This window comes from Xyrauchen texanus, chromosome 15, assembly GCF_025860055.1.
Source record: "Xyrauchen texanus isolate HMW12.3.18 chromosome 15, RBS_HiC_50CHRs, whole genome shotgun sequence".
In the NCBI taxonomy this organism is placed as follows: Eukaryota; Metazoa; Chordata; class Actinopteri; order Cypriniformes; family Catostomidae; genus Xyrauchen; species Xyrauchen texanus.
In genome coordinates this window covers 15,448,595-15,468,710 of record NC_068290.1, presented here as the reverse complement: position 1 = coordinate 15,468,710, position 20,116 = coordinate 15,448,595, and the positions used below count along the sequence as shown (strand labels likewise).

The following is a 20,116-nucleotide window of genomic DNA, read 5'->3' as shown; positions in this document are numbered from 1 at the left end:
ACAATTTCCCCCAAACTACACTTAGTTACAGGATCTTCTCTCACTTAAGCAACTCTCAAAATAAAGTGACTGGAAAGAGGTAGAAATAACAATTAGCAGCAAATGAGTTGCTTTATATAACATTTGTCATTTTCCACAATTTTTATAAATTGACCTTTTTCTCTTTATTACTCGTCTAACAAAACAATTCCAAAAATCTGAAAAGCATAAGTGTCCAATACGCTCAACATTGACATTAAGCTTACGTTAGATGTCCAAATATCAGTTGTAAAACTGATTGCTGCTTCGGGATCGGCTTGTAACCATACCTGTCATCACTCCCGTTTTTCCCGGGAGTCTCCCGTGACATGACACGAAATTAAACAACTCAGGCAACGCAACGTCGGAAAGTACCTCCTACTCTGTATCGAGGAAATGTATCCTATTTCTGAACCCTCTGTCCTCAACTATGGAGAACGGCTGGTCATCCAGGGCCATGAATTCCATAATTTTCCTCGTAATTGCTTTGGTCTTTTCGCTGCTCATACCAAGGTAAGATAGGAGAGGCTACTGACTTGTGGCTGGCTCAGAGCTCTGGCTAGCTTTAGCCGCTTTCCCTTTTTAGCTTCTTTTTTAAAATGGGCATTTTCAGCTGGGTGATGGTGTTTTAAATGTCTAATTAGGTTTGTTGTTCCGAACATTATTGTGGTGGTTCCCCCACTGTTTACTTTAGCCTTACAATTATTACACATTGCAAACTTTATGTATTCTTCACTCACAGTGAAATGTTCCATGCCAATGACATGTTTACGTGTGGCTGTGACGTTATTGCCGCTGGCAACAAAACAGACTGGCTTGGAATTGGAAAGACGTGAGGCTGATCGGCCGGTCACCGGTCCGGGCCGTGCATGCGGAAAATCGGCTGATTCCGGTCCCTGGCCGGTCGATCGGTGCATCTCTACTTTTCACAATCACAAAAGTGACCGATTATGTTTCAAAACGGCACATTTCTCTGAAAGATGAGGAGTTTGGATCCCTGAAATTATGTATTTTTTCATGCATTTACTTATTTTGTGCAATTTGATAATTTTCCACAGCACACCTGAAAATCTTTCACGGCACAGTGAATGGGAAACACTGGGCTAGACACAAACTTCAGTTGAGGTGAAGGTTGTCAGTGAATAACGAATGTATTTTTTGGAGCATCATAGCTATGGTGGCCAGATGTCCCATTTTTCCCCGGAACAATCCCATATTTAAGCACTTTTTCTAGTGTCTAATTATGAATTTTTTTTGTTTTGTCCCGTATTTACCCTCTCCTAAAATATCTCTATCGCCTATGTGGCTTTCTCAGTCACGTGAGTATTCTAATCAGAGGTAGCCAAGGATAAGGCATGTAAAACCAATAAAATCACACCGTTATTTGAAGAACATTATTGGATTAAACCATCCAATCACAATCACCTATCAATAGACATCCAGTTAGTGATCTGATTGAAGAGAGTTTGAAAGTGCACAGAGATTAAACTGTGGCTGGAACAATGTCAAGGAAGTGTGCATGTACATTTAATTAGGATCTTCAAAAAGAGTTTACATTTCTAAAAATGGAGACACAGACAGAGCCTAGTAAAGTGAGGTGTGAGATTTGTGGAGGTCGCTTTTTCATCGCCTATGGAGGCCGCACCGACATCACGCAGCATGTTCATACTGCTAAAAGTAAGTGTGTCACCCCAAGTATTAGCAATTTTATTTGTGAAGCAAAGTTCAGAATTTGACAAGGTGCATGCAAGTGAAGGACTTTTGCTTATCATTTTGTTGTGCACGGTCATAGCTTTGCACATTCATAACATGAGAAAAGTCTTGCAGGCCAGGCTGGATGAATCCTTCATACCCTCTGACATTAAAAAGCAGTTGGATGCCCTGGTTGAAGCTGGTGATATGCGACCGGATGATTTCTTTCGTGCAGTGAGAAACTTTTATTTAGCATCGGTGGATTACCTCCAAAACTGGAGCTGCTCATTGAGAACACAGAAAAACTTGAGTGGGCCCTACTGAGAGACATCCCAGAGTGGAAAGACATTCAAAGCAGCCTCAAACACTTCTACTCCAGAATCCCCACTCTCAGTTTGATTGACGAAACCACGCTCTTTGATGAGTAGGCCTGCACGAAAAACATTGTCACTTGTCGCATCACTGAATGAAACATGAAAAAGACGGCCGTGTCTGAGAGATGAACAGACATTTTTCGTGAGCTGAAGAGCAAGACCATCAATTTCGGAGTCTTAGCCAAGGTTGTGGAGTTTGATTTATGCCTGCCTGGGACATCTGCATCTGTGGAGCATATGTTCTCATTAATGAACGCAGCATGGACACCGGATAAATCTCGAGTCAGTGTAACAATCATGAAGGCAATGCTTTCCGTATGTCTTAATTTTGGAATGGACTGGTCTGCATTTTAAGATAAACTCTTGAAAGACAAGCGCTCACTGAAAAAATAGCTGCCAGCGAAAAGTACAAGGTGACAACAGTTACAGATGCGGATGCACCATCTACTTTGCATTGATCTGTCCCTAGGTAAGGATACGTCAATTTCATTTTTGCTGGGAGGGGGCTGTCCCGTTTTCCACTAGAAGGAATCTGGTCACCCTATTCATAGCCAATTTTCTGCCACTGAAAAAATAACAGCATATGGTTATGTAATGACATGAGGGTGAGTAAATAATGACAGAACTTTTATTTTTGGCCAAACTATTCCTTTAATAGTTGATAATAAGAGGAAGAGGTGGAAGAAGCTGTAAATATAGTATTGTCCTTCAGCTCAATATCAGCACTACAGGCTGCCACTTATAACCAAAATCATGTTCATAATATTACAGTAATCAAAAATGCATGTTTCTCCAAAGTAAACAAGGAACTGCACCTAACCTCATTGCCATGGACCATCAGGTGGTGAGTGGTGACCAAAGCCTTGAAGACCACGATCCAGCTGGCATTTCCCGCTCTCTCAAACAGGGTATCTGCCATCTGAGGTATATTGACATTGGACTCCTGGGTTGCCTGAATCAAGTCTGTGAGGGAAAATATATTTGTGTTGAAAAATTAGGAGCGTCTCTAAAGACCTTTAATCTACTTACATCTCTCATCCTTAACTTTTTTTCATCCAGCTGTAGAGTTCTGTGACTACCCTTTAATTTAGTTTAATTGGCACAAAATAATCGGTCATCAATTAGGAACATTAGACTTAATTTTGAAGTTTAAAAACACAATCTGTCCAAAACCTGTTAAAACCAGGACAGCAGGTTAAGAGCAACTCACACTGGTCAATGCTATTTAGTGTTGTCCTGTATTCACAAACAAGACTTGCTGCAAAACCTAGTGAGTTGCCTTCATAGGCAGCATTTTATCGTAGGCACTCACAAGTCCTTTTTTTTTACTATAAATTCTCCTCCCTGCCTAGTAGATGGTGATAAGCACTAAGAATGATAATCGCCAAAATCAAAAGAAGAAAGTGGAGATTTATAGTAAAAAAGGACTTAAATATTGATCTGTTTCTCAACCACACTTATCATATCGCTTCTGAAGATGATGATGAATTTAACCACTGGAGTTTTATGGATTACTTTCATGCTGCATTTATGTGCTTCTGAAACTTCAAAATGTTGATACCCATTCACACGCATTGTGACGACCTAGAGAGCTGAAATATTCATCTAAAAATCTTTCTTTGTGTTCAACAGAAGAAAAAAAGTCACACATCTGGGATGGCATGACGGTGAGTAAATGATGAGAGCCTTTTCATTTTTGGGTGAACTCTCCCTTTACAGTAAGCCAAATTGTAAGGCAACATTGCATGTATCTCATGAAGAGAAGGCTATCCCAGAATGTACTGCAACAAGCTTGTTTAAAGAAGTAAAACCAAGAGGGCAGACGAGGCGAGCATATTGCCTATAAATATACTTTTACTAATACGCATACTAATTTCTAATATACTTAGTTACATAAAAATAAAAATAGTTACATAAAAAACAATCATTTATGCTTATTAGGGCAACATAATGATTCAAGAAAGGTACCCCAATTTTGGTCTGACAGGTTGATTGTTGGCTTATAGCAACATTTGAACAGTATACTCTATTGAAATTAATAGTCAGTCAGTGCGGAGTGCTATTTGTGTGCAATTTGCTGCCTATGAAACCATTACATATCAGTCATTATAAGGTTCCATCTCAGTTAGGGTATCACCTTAGAAGACAGCTGCCTAAGTAGCAAGACCCATTGGGCCATGGTATACATAAAGAGAGGTTTAGGCTCAATAATGCAGATAAGAAGGGAACAGAACAGTTGATGTTATTATTACAGTGCAGACAAAAAACACAAAAGAAGACAGCATGATGGGAACTCTGGTGCACCAGCGCACTTGTCATTCAGTGTGACATCTGACAATGCAGCAAAATATGCTAAAGGACAGCAAAGCGGAGACAAATGAGAGAGGTAGAAAGGGACAGTGAAGAAGAATAAATAGCTAGAAAGACAGACAGTCACAGACATACATACAAACAGACAGACAGATAAATAGATAGAATCTTTCTCTGCTCTCTTTGTCCCTCTCTTTTTTCTTTTTATCACACTGACTACAGGAGGAAGCACACACACAAACACACACCCACTCACAAACAGTTTTCTATCAGCATCTGTCTCTAAGGGGATAAATGACACAGCAGCCTGCTCTCTTGTCAGCGAAATGTGCGGACGGCAACATTTGCTAAAATAGGATTGGTCCGAAACGATTTTAAGGTGGGCTTAGCAAAGGGTCAATCGTCACAATCCTTTTATCCATATTAACAAGGACTGTAACAGTGTGTCAATAATTCACATTTCAATCTATAGAAGATTATGATCTGATTGAGAGATTATGATGCAAATATTACAGTAACAACTGACACAGATGACTTGCAGTGGTGTGTTCTCATATCATAAGAAGTTATATATTTTTAGAGGTCAAATAGCATCGGAATACGCCAGGGGGTATTCAGGAATGTAGTCACCTTGACTGAAAGAGGAAGCGTGCATGCACGTTCTTGTAGAAGATGAGATTACATAACCACAAAGTCCACACATTGAGTGTCCTCTCTCTTAAGGCTTTTGGTGTCAGGAATTGGATATTAATTTCAGTTTTGTGGTTTTAGTCCATTTATGTGGGTATGACTGGGTAAAAATATAGATTTTCCAATGCATGGCGATCTTCATTTGAATTATCTCAATTTCGATTCTTAAACCCCAAGATAAATCTTCTACTATATGCGCAGCTCTCAATGATGCAAGTAAATCACTCGCATATGAGAACAAATTTCACGCTGTGACTTAAAATATATGTGATTGGCAACTGGCTGGTTAATGTTCAGATATCTCTCACCAGTGATTGAGCAGTACATTGACAAGGACGTTCAGTATCCTTCCACTGCGTGTTGAGAGTAAAAGCTTGATTAGACTTGTTTCGTGTCCAAAGACGAGATCCACATAATCCATTTGTCATTGAAAATTGTCTCTTTTAATATCCTTTCTGTTCTTTTGCAGTCAATTGTTCATTAAAAACAGCAAAACGTAAACATTTAATTCTAATCCCTAATAGCACGATTGAGGTAAAGAAGCCAGTCGAGTCTTCTCTTGTTGATATGCGCTCCTTTACAGACACTGTCGGTTTTCTTAAAAAGACAGTACTGATTTTTAGCACGTGTTCTACACATAAATGTAAATAATAGTAAATAGTATAAATTATGTATTAAGCGATAAACATGTAACAAAATATTATATATTCAATATATATATATATAGATTTGTACATTTTAAAAAGCTTAAATATGACTAAAATTTTAAATAATTTTTTTATAATGTACCTAGAATGTCTGGTGAGATTTTATTTCATATGCAAGTAGTGACTGACCAATATGGGTTTTTTAATGGCCGATGCCGATATCCAGAGAGCAGGGTGGCCGATAGGCTGATACAATGCCAATATATCACACAATTTAATATAGTAAATAACATAAACATAAAATTGCTAAAAACTCTTATTTAGCACTATATTTACTTGATTTCACACAAAAATTTTACTTTGTAAAAAATAATAAAAAAGATTATATTGTATTTTAAATGATAGATAGCAGTTTCTTCTAATTTCTTTTTAGTCATTAAATTTTTGTAATTTATTTGTACAAGAAGAAATTTATATATTAGTAAGATGGCATGTCCACGGTAGCAATCGTATTTAAAAAAATAAATAAAATACCACATTAAACCAATTGTACATACAGTGCATAGTGAATAAGACAGCGTGGCTGTGACACGGCGCCGGGCATGCTCAAGCACGCGTGGCTGTGACATGGCGCCGGCAGGCTCGCGCATGGAAGACAGAGAAGGATACTCTTAGTGTCTCGAAGATTAGCCTTACATCCTCCCACGTGCAGTTTCCGGCAATTCCCTCCACCGGCAAGTTGGGAGTCCGATTCTGTAAATGGATTTCAGGGTTTCATCATCAAATCCTGTGTAAAAGGCTACGGTGGAGAAGAAATGGGAGAACTCCCTTATAGATAAATCAGCCTGGCTCAGCTGGGTGAAGTATGCCGCTAGATACATTTTTGTGGTCAGTTGTTCTGTCACATGCGAAGGAAAACACAAGAGCTGGATCAGGTGCAGCGAAAATAGTATTTAATAAAATAAACAAAGTACAAAATAATGGAGAAAACACAGGAACAACGAAAACATCCACGATGGGGAAAACACAGGCGACATCTACAATTGGGTAAGGAAATGCATGGGAGGTCAAACACATACAACAACTGACAAGGAATAAGCAAACAACAGGGCATTAAATACACAAAGACTAATGAGTAAATGAAACACAGGAAGAACACGCTGGATTTTTGTAAGGTTTGTGAATTTCATCTTTTTAAATATATCTGCATATTTGCAGATGGTATATAATAGAAGTTGTATTGATATTTGCATTTTATCATTAGATAAGTTACAGAAAACTGTTGAGGAGAGACTGTTAGGAAACGTGCTTTAGAGGTAAATAAATGAGAGCTCCACAGAATGCTGGATCTGCTGAAGTTGTGTGAAGTTTGTTTATTACATCCGTTTAAACGAGATATGTGCATATTTGCAGATGGTATACGATATTAGTTTTATTGATATTTACCTTTTTATCAAAAGTTACAGGGAACTTTTGAGGAGAGAGAGGGAGATTGAAACACGCAAGCACATTAACATTATGAGCTCAAACGTGTCAGTTGCGGATCTGATATGCAGACCGTTTAAATGAGACTGTATTGCACTGTTGTCTGTTTTTGTAGTAACATGATGGCATGTAACAACAAAACAAACTGTGACTGGTTGCTTACATGTCTCAGTTGCTTCACATGCAAGTAGGCTTTTTCGGCACCCTCAAGAAACAAATCGGCCAAAGGGGAAAATGTATCGGCCGATGATGATCAAAATCTGAATCTAATCGAGAGCTTGTGAATCAGAATCGAATTGGGAAATCTGTATCAATACCCAGCGCTAGTTAGCTTTCCAGTCATCTATTTGCAAGTGTACTACTAGGCTAAACATTGACAAAATTAACTTTTAGCAGATATACACATTTAAAATGTAGTCATCCTCTTCCAGGAAAATAGATCAAGAATGTTAATGATCTTGCACTACACAGCTTTTTGTCCAATCAAATGCTCTCTAGAATAAGAATGTCCCTCCCCCAATACACCCTTTATTCGACTAGTAAGTGGTAAATCACGGTTCATGGCTGTGATGTAGCTAAAGCCAACTGGCTATTGGCAAGTCTCTTCACTAAGTCCTACCCAAAAATCCTATTTGAATAGGAAATACATCAAACACAGTGCATTCACAGGATCTGAAACGTCATGCTGGTATGAAACCTTAATGCACATCACCACAGCTTGAGGGGATGAAATTAGTAAGAATCACCTGACCAAAAACAAACATTTCCGAGTGTTTCTGTTAGTAGGCAACAGGCCAAATGGCTTCTTGAATATCTGTAAACAGTAGCTCTGGCTTAGCCTTTGCTTGTGAATTATTTGCCTGAATTATTTATATAGAGAGGTTGGGCAATAAAAGAGAGATTGAGAGAGAGAGAGAGAAAACACCTTGTGTATCAGAAAAACTGCAACACACACACACACATGCTAAGAGAGGGCAGCAGTCAAACTGGCAGTAATTGCAGGGCTTGTAGAGGCATCCTGGCTGAGCTCGTAAGGAGCAGCTGCACTGCTATCTCATATAGTAGTCCAACAAAACTATCCTGCAGACTCACAGGCTCTGTGATCCCAAACTATTATTGACTGTAAGCTTGGCCCACAGGCCACTTTCCATGTTCAATATCAGAAGCTGATAACAATATAAGTTACCGCCTCAAGTCTGATCCTTGGACCACCAAATCACACACACAAAAACATGTTTTTTTTGTTTGTTTTTACTGAGCTAGATTTATCCTAGCGCCTAACCTGCTCCTAAACCTAACCCTCACACAAAACTTTCTGCATTTTTATATTTTAATTAAAAGATTATTTCCTATATTTTAATAAGGGGGATTTGTTGGCTGATGCCAACAATAAGATCTGACATACACAAACATACAGTGTTTTTTTATAAATTACACCTTTTACAGTGATGTTTTTTACTTCTTTGAAAAGCATAGATGAGTTCAAATTTCAAACAACTGACTATGCATGTCACGGTATTCAGTAATATAGTAATTAACATGCAGGATAGTTATCGTGGAGTCCGTGGACACTTCAAAATACCGTAAATAATTATTGATAACCTGTTAGACAAATAGCACAGTAGTTTTTTCCATCAACAAATCAAGAGTCACAACACTCTGTATATTCGGCATAAATGACACAAGCGCACTCTGATGTAAACAAAATCAAATTGGACGAGAAGCTAGGCTGAAGGAGGGACTGTTTTCCTTTGTTTAAAACATGTGACAGAAAAGTGACAGCAAAACAATCATCCTATGCAATTCAGCGGGATAAAGTTGTGACAATTCTACACGTTTTTTGAGACAACACTTCAACTACACTGTAAAAAAATTTTGTATTTTTTTACAGTTTTTACAATTACATTTATGCATTTGGCAGACGCTTTTATCCAAAGCGACTTACAGTGCACTTATTACAGGGACAATCCTTGTATTAAGTGTTAAGTGCCTTGCTCTGATCTAAATGGGCAACATAAACTGTTTTGTACATGCACAAGTTTGATCATTTGTAGGGATGTCTTTCAATCCATTGTGAATGTAACTAGCCTTTCTTATCTCTCTGTTTCAGGTATTTGCTGAGTAGTGCTTTACAAACCAGAAACTACCAAACACAGGTATGCAGACCTTGATCGGCACAGTCTTCGCTGATGGCTTTATAAATCGTCTTTTATATATGTTTGTACATGTTTAATTTCATAAGTTTCACAAACTTTTCACATTTAAGTTAAGGAAACTTAAAAAAAAGTTAATATTAATGATTTCAAAAACATATATTTTAATTTATGAATTAAGTTTGTAGAACTTTACATTTTGAGTTGTGGTTAATTAAAATAAACATTAGTAATTGCAGATTTTGATTGGACCAAAATAATTTATTTTAATTTATAGTTTCTAAGAAAAACTATTTATGCATACTTGAGACTTAAGTTTTGATACTTGTAAAAGAAAAGGCAATCAGTTACCATAAATGTTTAAGTTAGTAGAACTTATACAGGTTTACAGTTTTTTTTAAACCCTCCAAAAATTGACTCCATTTACTTCCATTTGTGTCAAAATAATTTTGTCCTGAGCAGGTGTCCTGAGGCTAGGGTGCTGAGAGAAGAATGGAGGGCCCGAGCAAGGAGGGGGCCCGTGATTGGCTGTGGAGCAGATTGACTACTACTAGCCATCTGATTGCCAAAGCCTTACCACGCCCCCCACAAATTAGCCCTGTTATTCAGTGGCGCTTTGCCGTATATTCGTAGGCCTATCAGATGATGGCTGCCTGCGCCTTATTAGAATATACGCGTCAACCAATCAATCGCCGCCTCCGTTAGTTAGTAGGCAACAGGCCAAATGGCTTCTTGAATATCTGTAAACAGTAGCTCTGGCTTAGCCTTTGCTTGTGAATTATTTGCCTGAATTATTTATATAGAGAGGTTGGGCAATAAAAGAGAGATTGAGAGAGAGAGAGAGAAAACACCTTGTGTATCAGAAAAACTGCAACACACACACACACATGCTAAGAGAGGGCAGCAGTCAAACTGGCAGTAATTGCAGGGCTTGTAGAGGCATCCTGGCTGAGCTCGTAAGGAGCAGCTGCACTGCTATCTCATATAGTAGTCCAACAAAACTATCCTGCAGACTCACAGGCTCTGTGATCCCAAACTATTATTGACTGTAAGCTTGGCCCACAGGCCACTTTCCATGTTCAATATCAGAAGCTGATAACAATATAAGTTACCGCCTCGAGTCTGATCCTTGGACCACCAAATCACACACACAAAAACATGTTTTTTTTGTTTGTTTTTACTGAGCTAGATTTATCCTAGCGCCTAACCTGCTCCTAAACCTAACCCTCACACAAAACTTTCTGCATTTTTATATTTTAATTAAAAGATTATTTCCTATATTTTAATAAGGGGGATTTGTTGGCTGATGCCAACAATAAGATCTGACATACACAAACATACAGTGTTTTTTTATAAATTACACCTTTTACAGTGATGTTTTTTACTTCTTTGAAAAGCATAGATGAGTTCAAATTTCAAACAACTGACTATGCATGTCACGGTATTCAGTAATATAGTAATTAACATGCAGGATAGTTATCGTGGAGTCCGTGGACACTTCAAAATACCGTAAATAATTATTGATAACCTGTTAGACAAATAGCACAGTAGTTTTTTCCATCAACAAATCAAGAGTCACAACACTGTATATTCGGCATAAATGACACAAGCGCACTCTGATGTAAACAAAATCAAATTGGACGAGAAGCTAGGCTGAAGGAGGGACTGTTTTCCTTTGTTTAAAACATGTGACAGAAAAGTGACAGCAAAACAATCATCCTATGCAATTCAGCGGGATAAAGTTGTGACAATTCTACACGTTTTTGAGACAACACTTCAACTACACTGTAAAAAAATTTTGTATTTTTTTACAGTTTTTACAATTACATTTATGCATTTGGCAGACGCTTTTATCCAAAGCGACTTACAGTGCACTTATTACAGGGACAATCCTTGTATTAAGTGTTAAGTGCCTTGCTCTGATCTAAATGGGCAACATAAACTGTTTTGTACATGCACAAGTTTGATCATTTGTAGGGATGTCTTTCAATCCATTGTGAATGTAACTAGCCTTTCTTATCTCTCTGTTTCAGGTATTTGCTGAGTAGTGCTTTACAAACCAGAAACTACCAAACACAGGTATGCAGACCTTGATCGGCACAGTCTTCGCTGATGGCTTTATAAATCGTCTTATATATGTTTGTACATGTTTAATTTCATAAGTTTCACAAACTTTTCACATTTAAGTTAAGGAAACTTAAAAAAAAGTTAATATTAATGATTTCAAAAACATATATTTTAATTTATGAATTAAGTTTGTAGAACTTTACATTTTGAGTTGTGGTTAATTAAAATAAACATTAGTAATTGCAGATTTTGATTGGACCAAAATAATTTATTTTAATTTATAGTTTCTAAGAAAAACTATTTATGCATACTTGAGACTTAAGTTTTGATACTTGTAAAAGAAAAGGCAATCAGTTACCATAAATGTTTAAGTTAGTAGAACTTATACAGGTTTACAGTTTTTTTTAAACCCTCCAAAAATTGACTCCATTTACTTCCATTTGTGTCAAAATAATTTTGTCCTGAGCAGGTGTCCTGAGGCTAGGGTGCTGAGAGAAGAATGGAAGCACTTGTCCTGCTCCGCACACCCAGCAGGGGGCGGCTTAGAGACTGAGGAAGAGGCCTAAGGAGGCATCTTCAGAACTTGTCAGCGCCGGCGTGCCGAGGCGAGACCGGAGGTAAGGTAAATGCCGGTCCGCAAATGTCCTATTCTTTCAGGAGGGGAAGACCCTGTGGAGGCCACACCCTGCCCAGTCCAGGGGGAGGAAATGTGTGGCAAATACACTACAAGGTTTGTGAATGAAGGGGGACTCTACACGGGGCTGAGGCAGCGGGGCTGCCCGAGGGAAATGCGGGTCCGCCGACAGGGGAAAATACATCACGGGGAGTTAGCCTGAAGAGGAAACTATGCCCGTGGAGCCCTACACCAGTACAGAGCCCTGAGACTCATAGTGGGTCTAGCCACAAGTTGCTCCGCTGAATTTGCAGGCCAGAAAGCTAGGGAGGAAAAACATCCAGGCAGCGACGCTCAGTGGCTGACCTGGGACAGAATGGAAGCAGAACACACGGTCGGTTGTGCCGCGTTACCGAGTTCTACCGGCTCGGACCTGACAAAACACGGGACGAGACCGACTCACCCAAAGGTTTTGGGTGTTACCCAGCCCGCTGCTCTGCAGATGTCTGCTAGGGAGGTGCCGTGGCTCAGTGCCCACGAGGAAGCCACAATTCTAGTAGAGTGTGCTTGGACCTGCAGGGGGGGCATCAACAACCCAGTGGGTTAGACTCTGTTTGGAGACGGCGTTCCCTTTCTGCCGTCCGCCAAAGCAGACAAAGGGCTGCTCAGAACAACTTAAGTTCTGCGTGCGGTCCACATAGGTACGCAAAGCACGCACCGGACACAGCAACGAAAGGGCTGGGTCTGCCTCCTCCCAAGGCAGTGCTTGCAGGTTCACGACCTGGTCCTTGAAAGGGGTCTTAGGAACCTTGGGCACGCAGCCCAGTCGGGGTCTCAGGATAACATGAGAAATTCAGTGATTCAGTCTCTGGGCGCCTTTCAGGAACCTGATAATCAAGTCGTGCTTACCAAGGGACTTGCCATCTACTGCATCGTGGTGGGCTGCGATAGCAGCTACATACACCTTCAAGGTGGAGGGGGACAGCATCCTCTAAAGCCTCTCCTGCAGGAATAGAAGCACTGACCGAACTGCACATCCCTGTGGGTCTTCGGCTCGGGAAGAACACCAGTTCGCGAACAAGCGCCACTTTAGGACGTAAAGTTGTCTGGTTGAGGGAGCTCTGGCTTGATTGATCGTGTCTACGACAGCAGGTGGTAGATCCACTAGATCTTCCGCATCCCGTCGAGGGGCCAGATGTGGAGGTTCCAGAGGTCTGGGTGCGGATACCAGAGGGTGCCCCGTCCCTGAGAAAGAAGGTCCTTCCTCAGGGGAATTTTCCAGGGAGGTGCGGGTGGGCCAGTAGGGGGCCACCAAGATGACCTGTTCCTCATCCTCCCTGATCTTGCACAGCACCGATGCAAGAAGGCTCACTGGGGGAAATGCATATTTGTGCAGCCCCCGGGGCCAGCTGTTTGCCAGCGCGTCTGTCCCGAGGGGGGCTCCCGTCAGCGAATACCAGAGCAGACAGTGGGATTTGTCTTGGGAGGCAAAGAGGTCTACCTGTGCCTTGCCGAATCGGTCCAAAATGAGCTGGACCACCTGGGGGTGGAGCCTCCACTCTCCGCTGGGCGAAACCTGTTGTGACAGTGTGTCCACCATCGTGCTGAGGTTGCCAGGGATGTGAGTGGTGAGCAGCGACTTCAAAGGAGGAGATGGCGGGCGAGTTGTGACATATGATGAGAGCGCATGCTGCCTTGGCGATTTATGTACACTACCATCACGGTGCTGTCTGAACGGATCAGAAAGTACTCTCATCGGATTAGTGGAAGAAACCTCTGTAGGGCAAGAATTACAGCCATCAACTCTAGGCAATTGATGTGCCAATGCTGCCGGGGTCCTTTACAGGTGCCAGCGGCAGTGCGCCCGTTGCATACGGCGCCCCAACCCTGTCGACAGGTGTCTGTGGTTACCACGACACATCTGGACACCTGCTGCAGGGGGACTCCGGCCCGCAGAAAGCAGAGGTCTGTCCAAGGGTTGAAAGTATGACGGCAGTAGGGGGTGATTATCACACGATGCGTGCCGTGGTGCCATGCCCATCTCGGGACTTGAGTCTGTAACCAGTGCTGTAGTAGTCTCATATGCATCAACCCGAGCGGCGCGACCGCGGCTGAGGATGCCATATGCCCCATGAGCCTCTGGATTTGTTTTGCACACATAAATGCACAGTTGTAATCAAGTTGCAGAGCTGCAGTCTTCACATGTCTGTAGGCACGGCCGCATTAACAACAGGGCTAGGCGGGGCTAAAGCCCCGGGGCCCGAGCAAGGAGGGGGCCCGTGATTGGCTGTGGAGCAGATTGACTACTACTAGCCATCTGATTGCCAAAGCCTTACCACGCCCCCCACAAATTAGCCCTGTTATTCAGTGGCGCTTTGCCGTATATTCGTAGGCCTATCAGATGATGGCTGCCTGCGCCTTATTAGAATATACGCGTCAACCAATCAATCGCCGCCTCCACTCTTCACTTCATTCTAGACTATTCTTACATTTGTCAGTCACGCATTATCTTCGTCGCATAGCTAAAAATGTCATATTTTAAAAAAACATGTGCGAGTGGGGCTCAAAAAAGAAATGTTTTAAAAGCTAAACAGCAGAGGAAACATGAGCTGCTCAGTAAAATCCCCAAGCTATCGGGTTATTTTACTAAAGCTGATGATCACAGAGAAGTTGTGGAACAGCAAGTGGGCCGGGCACATGTTGGAGCAGATAAAGACACAGGGTCGACATCGACCCCACCAATTTTCGGTAAGTTTGATTATTAACTTGATGGATGTGATATTGCTTTTTGTGTTTGATCAAACTCTATATTCGCCTAAAGGGCTGGCGATAATATATAGGTAGAAATATGTCAATTTTGCTGTCCCATCATGATGTAAGTTTATAATTTAAACGCGTTTTTAAGCATTGTGGTTTAGATACAAATTATTTTAAACTGCTCAGGCACAGTAAGCAGCGGGAGAAAATTCATTTTGTAAATGCTCATTTTAAAACCATGGTGAACTTGAGACGGTTTTGCACAGCGCACTTGAGTTCCGACCCTGAGGTCTTTAAGTGACAGAAGCTGCTAATAAAGCTGCTGTCGCCATTTGTGTCAATAATGTTAATCAAACATCAGAAAGAAAGTAATTTACTGCCCTTGACTGAATCACTTTTGTAAAATAAATAAGAATGAATTTTGAATTTATAGTGAAAACTATGTATTGTATATTTGATTACTTTATACAGTATAATATTATTCAGTGCTTTAAGTTTTTCAAGTAGGTCGATTTCTTATGTGCCTTTGTTCTATTGTTATTTGTGACTCTTGTCATCAGGGGGGGCCCTGCAGTAACTCATAGCCCCGGGGCCCAGTGAGCTCTTAATGCGGCCCTGTCTGTAGGCTATGCATGACACAATGCTTAATTGAATATTTGAAGGAAGAAAGTCAGCTGAGGAAGTTTTAAATGCATATCAAGCATCACAACTGCCTTTCGAAACATGTACATAACACCAAGCCCAGTGGTAGTCAGAACATGTACACATGCTGAACAAAGCCAAGCTACAATCATATTATTTAGGTCTGTTAGTCAAACTTCGCAAAACTCTGACTGGTTTGATTTCAGTAAGAATAAAGCGTTTACAATAAATGTTGAATATATGAATTATTGTTTAACTCAGACTGAAATCAAACATTTAAAGAGTGGAAGAAAAGGCATTCGGAGGCAACATAAAAAAAGCCCTAGAACATAGAGCAAAGTGTTAAAATACTCTTACTTTAGACATTCAATTAACCTTTTGTGGTGTCATTTCAAAGTTATTTTTATCCATACTGTAAATGCTGTTTTGGATTAGTTGCATTATGCATTTATGTATGTGGAGATCCCTTTTACAAACTAAACACCAACATTATGTATCATGCCATGTGTTAATAAGCACAGAACAGTCGGTTGCTGAGCCAGTCATTTTCACTCCTCTGAAGACACGAGTAGGAGGATAGACAGACATGTTAAAAAGCCTGTTTCCCTGGCAACTGCAGCACTTAAGTCTGGTGTCAGGAAACCAGGTCTTCTTTGTTAAATATTAAGACATGTCAACATTTAATTAGAAAATGTACGCAGCCATGGAGCGAAATGAGGCCAGTTAAAAGCGTGTTAAAATTGTGTGTCCTTCTAATAGCTTTTAACTATTGAATGCAAGATAAATTCCCAACAACGTCCACTTCCGACGGCATGTGTGCACAGGCAGCTTCAAACAGCAGCTTGTGGTGACTCAACACATGATAGTATGCACAAATGCACTTGAACTTAATAAAGACAATTAAGTTTGTAGGGCAAACAGTCAAGTGAGTAATGACATTTAATCAAGAAAAGATAAGGGAACAAAATGTTCATCATATATACATATACACTTGCCATAGATTTCAGAGTACCCTTAAAGGATAGTTCCCAAATTAAAAATGTATTATGTCCTCAACTTCGTCATTCGAAACCCTGTATGACTTTCTTTCTTTTGTGAAACATAAAACAAAAAGTGATTCACTTTCACCGTCTAGAAAAATATGCAATGAAAGTGAAGGGTGAATGAGGCTGTTATTCTCATACATTTTTTTTGTTCAAGGGAAGAAATAAGTCACACAAAACAAACTTTTTGTTGAACTTAGTTTAACTGTTCAGTAATTTTATTGAATTACAAACTCTGCTTTGAACTTTTGACAAATGTGATAATTTTATTTCAAAGCACTAAAACTTAAAATGTATTCTAACATAAAACCATTTGAAACATTTAGAGTTATATTACTGACTAAATTAACTTTTAATAGTGCCCTGTGGGGTCTTCTGCTGTTGTAGCTTATCCGCCTCAAGGTATGATGTGTTGTGCATTCTGTGATGCTATTCTGCTCATTACAATTGTACAGAGTGGTTATCTGAGTTACTGTAGCCTTTATGTCAGCTCGAACCATTTGTGCCATTCTACGTTGACCTCTCTTATCAACAAGGCATTTCCAACCACAGAACTGCCGCTCACTGGTTTTATCTTTTTGGCACCATTCTAGGCAACTTTAGAGACTGTTGTTAGTGAAAATCCCAAGAGATCAGCAGTTACAGAAATACTCAAACCAGCCTGTCTTGCACCAACAAATTAAAATTTCCTATTCTGATGGTTGATGTGAACATTAAGTGAAGATTCTGACCCATATCTACATGATTTGCTGCCAAATGATTGGCTGATCAGATAATCGCAAGAATAACCAGGTGTACAGGTGTTTCTAATATAGTCCTCAGTGAGTGTATATAATACAATGTAAACATCAGTATAAACAAATAGAAAATCTTATTTCATTTATTTTAGATAACTGCACTTCTTTGGTCTCATTATATCAAAATGTATGCTTTTTTGGTAGATATAGTGTTTATTGTATAGTTATTTATCTTAATTAGAAGCTATATACTGTGGCAAGATGCTAAATTGTATAACCATATCATTTATTTAATGTCACACCATACTACGTTTAATTTGTTTAGGTCAATCTGTGGCCTAATTTAAATAAGCTAGTGTCCTTGCAGCATGCCCAAAGCTACATCATCAATGCATGAACAGTGTCACATCATATGGCATAAAAAACTGACCGTGTACTCACAGCTCTGCAAAGTGCCATTTTATTTCATTTTATAATAGTGAAAGACACAATCTGATATTGCTGCAAGTGAAGGGCTATTATTGACACTACAAACAACAAAGTGATACTTCAAACTACTGTACAAACATGCTTCCATACAATTCTTCATGGTAAAATGTTAGTGGATACCATCAATGAAGTTTCGTGTAACACCAACAGCTACCTGCTTTGTGTCCCAATGCAAGCCTGTACAATGATGAGTGCATCGTAATCTTAGCATGCTAAATTTCATTGCACTGTACAAATCTGTGCGCATCTGTTTCTCTGTTTAAATTTCCAGTATGCTATCCAATTTAGCTTGTACTGTACAAGAACATCTAACAGTGTTTAACTGAAATAAGTGCTCTTAAACTTGCAGAATGTGTGATATAAGCAAAAACAGCCATATTCCGCTGCACATGAATGGAGCTTGAAAAGCTCTCTTTATTAATAGTTCTCTCCCTCGAGCAAAAAACAGAGAGAATGCCCATGTGCCCTCACTGGCAAGCAGTGTGGCAACGTAGCATCCAAGAAGAAACCAGAGTAAACCAGACTGTACAGGAGGCACAAAATCATAAATAGAAGATCTTTCTTTGTGTAATAGCCTGTACAGTCATTAACTTACCAATAACCACAATTGAAACCATTTAGAAAAGCAGTAAATTTGAAAAAAGAAACATTTTCCTTTCTCACACATATTTAATTTAGCTGTGTGTTCTGCATTGCAATACAGTACAATATGATAGAAGTTCAGACTGAATATCATCCTTTACACCCAGTCATAGCTCCCTTTATTATACAATTTAGTGATCATTTTGAAGAAAAAACAGTCCAATAATAAACCTCTTGACTTCCTCTTTTTTTATTTCCTTTAATAGCCCTTGAGCCAGTGTTGCTCTCCTATCCCAATTGTTTATTGTAGGGCTTTTAATTTAGCTTATGTTCACAAATAAAAAAAGCCTTTACCCAGACATGCTGTATATCAGATTAACATAACTGTGATATTATAATCTCAGTGTTCTATTTAACCTCTCCGAACTAATATGGAGTCCCTTGCACTTGCATGACATGTATATTATCAATCTGTTTGACTACTCTTCCAGTGTGAGAATCAGGCCTAATCTGAAATGGCAGACTCTGTCTATGTCCATGAAATGCACTCTGCATTCCATCTTGAGATCAGGGCTCCTGGGGGCCCAGCAGTGTGTTTAGGCAGATTACACAGGAAACACATCTCTGCCTGCATTATTCATTGCACAGCAGTGTACTAACAGCACCCATTGCTGTCATGTACATGGCTGCCAGTTTCCTGATTAAATGGCTGACAAATTTAGCACTTTCACCACTAAGCAAGAAGCACTACAAACATCTGTGCAATGAATGGACAAACATCTCTTGCTACACTTGAGAGTAAATATGAGTGTGTGATTTTGTGTTAATGCAATTTGCTACAAAATAGAGTGGAGTTAACTACTAATTTTCCAAGTTTAAACTCAGCTACACAATGAAATGCACAATGAATAAGACTCCAAGGACACAGTGACCTTGTGTGGGGGGAGGGGTACGTGTAAATTCAGTTGCTGTAGAGGGTTTACCCTGTCCAAGGTGCTGAAAGTCAGCCATTTTCATATGCCGCTGTATCGTGATTGGCTTTAAGCCTTATTTTCATATTATTACATCAGAGCACTGCTGATTTCCTTTACTGAGTAACATCAGTGCAGCACAAGCTTTCACTCTACTACTTTTACATGCTGCACAGTATTGCTAATGTTGTACAATTTGATTTGTAGTTGCTGAAAGAAATGGATGGAAAGAGGGAGCTAGTGACCGACAAACAGAGAGATAAAGAGAAAGAAGAGGGAGGGGAAACAGAGTGATCACTGAACCAAAAAGAAAAAAATGGAGTAAGACAGACCTAGACTGATTCAGAGATGCCCAGAAATACAGTATTCATCTTAGTGAGACAACAATATTCACTCTTGATTTGCTAAAGTTGCTGTATTTGACATCTACAGCAAAAAGCTAGAATAAAATGTAAGCACTGATTAACCCATTAATGCCCAGATTTTCCCATAAATGACTACACTGGAACACAAGAGGAGAAATTTGAAGAATGCTGATGCTGCTCTTTTCCATTCATTAAAAGGGAATGGGGACTGAGGCATCAAAATGTGGGTAAAAGATTTTTGGGTGAAATAGTCCTTTAATATACTGCAACTTTAGTGATTGGTGGGCACATGTCTCTATAAAGAAACTCATATAGAAACCTATGTAAAGAGTGAGATAATAAGGGCTTAAGTTCCCAGGTGTATTTCTGAGAAACTACCCAGAAATGGAAGCATAAATAAAACACCACAACAAGACACATGACAGTATCTCACAAGTTCTCAAAAGCTCTTTCTAGAGTTGTCTACTTGTATGGCACTATG

General features: G+C 39.7%; 1 protein-coding gene across 8 annotated transcripts in view; it reads right to left on the bottom strand.

The window, feature by feature from the left end:
* Positions 1–20,116, bottom strand: part of LOC127655911 (clathrin coat assembly protein AP180-like) — an 87,583-nt gene that overhangs the window by 62,043 nt on the left and 5,424 nt on the right. For 7 of the 8 annotated variants that reach the window (XR_007972116.1, XR_007972117.1, XM_052143969.1 and 4 more), the window contains one exon: positions 2,905–3,047. The exons of the other annotated variant lie outside the window; for it this stretch is intronic. Coding sequence is in view for 5 of the 7 variants with exons in the window: in XM_052143969.1 (XP_051999929.1) it covers positions 2,905–3,047 (143 nt within the window). In the remaining 2 variants the exon portion in view is untranslated. The remainder of the gene's footprint in view (positions 1–2,904; positions 3,048–20,116) is intronic. 8 annotated transcript variants of the gene reach the window in all.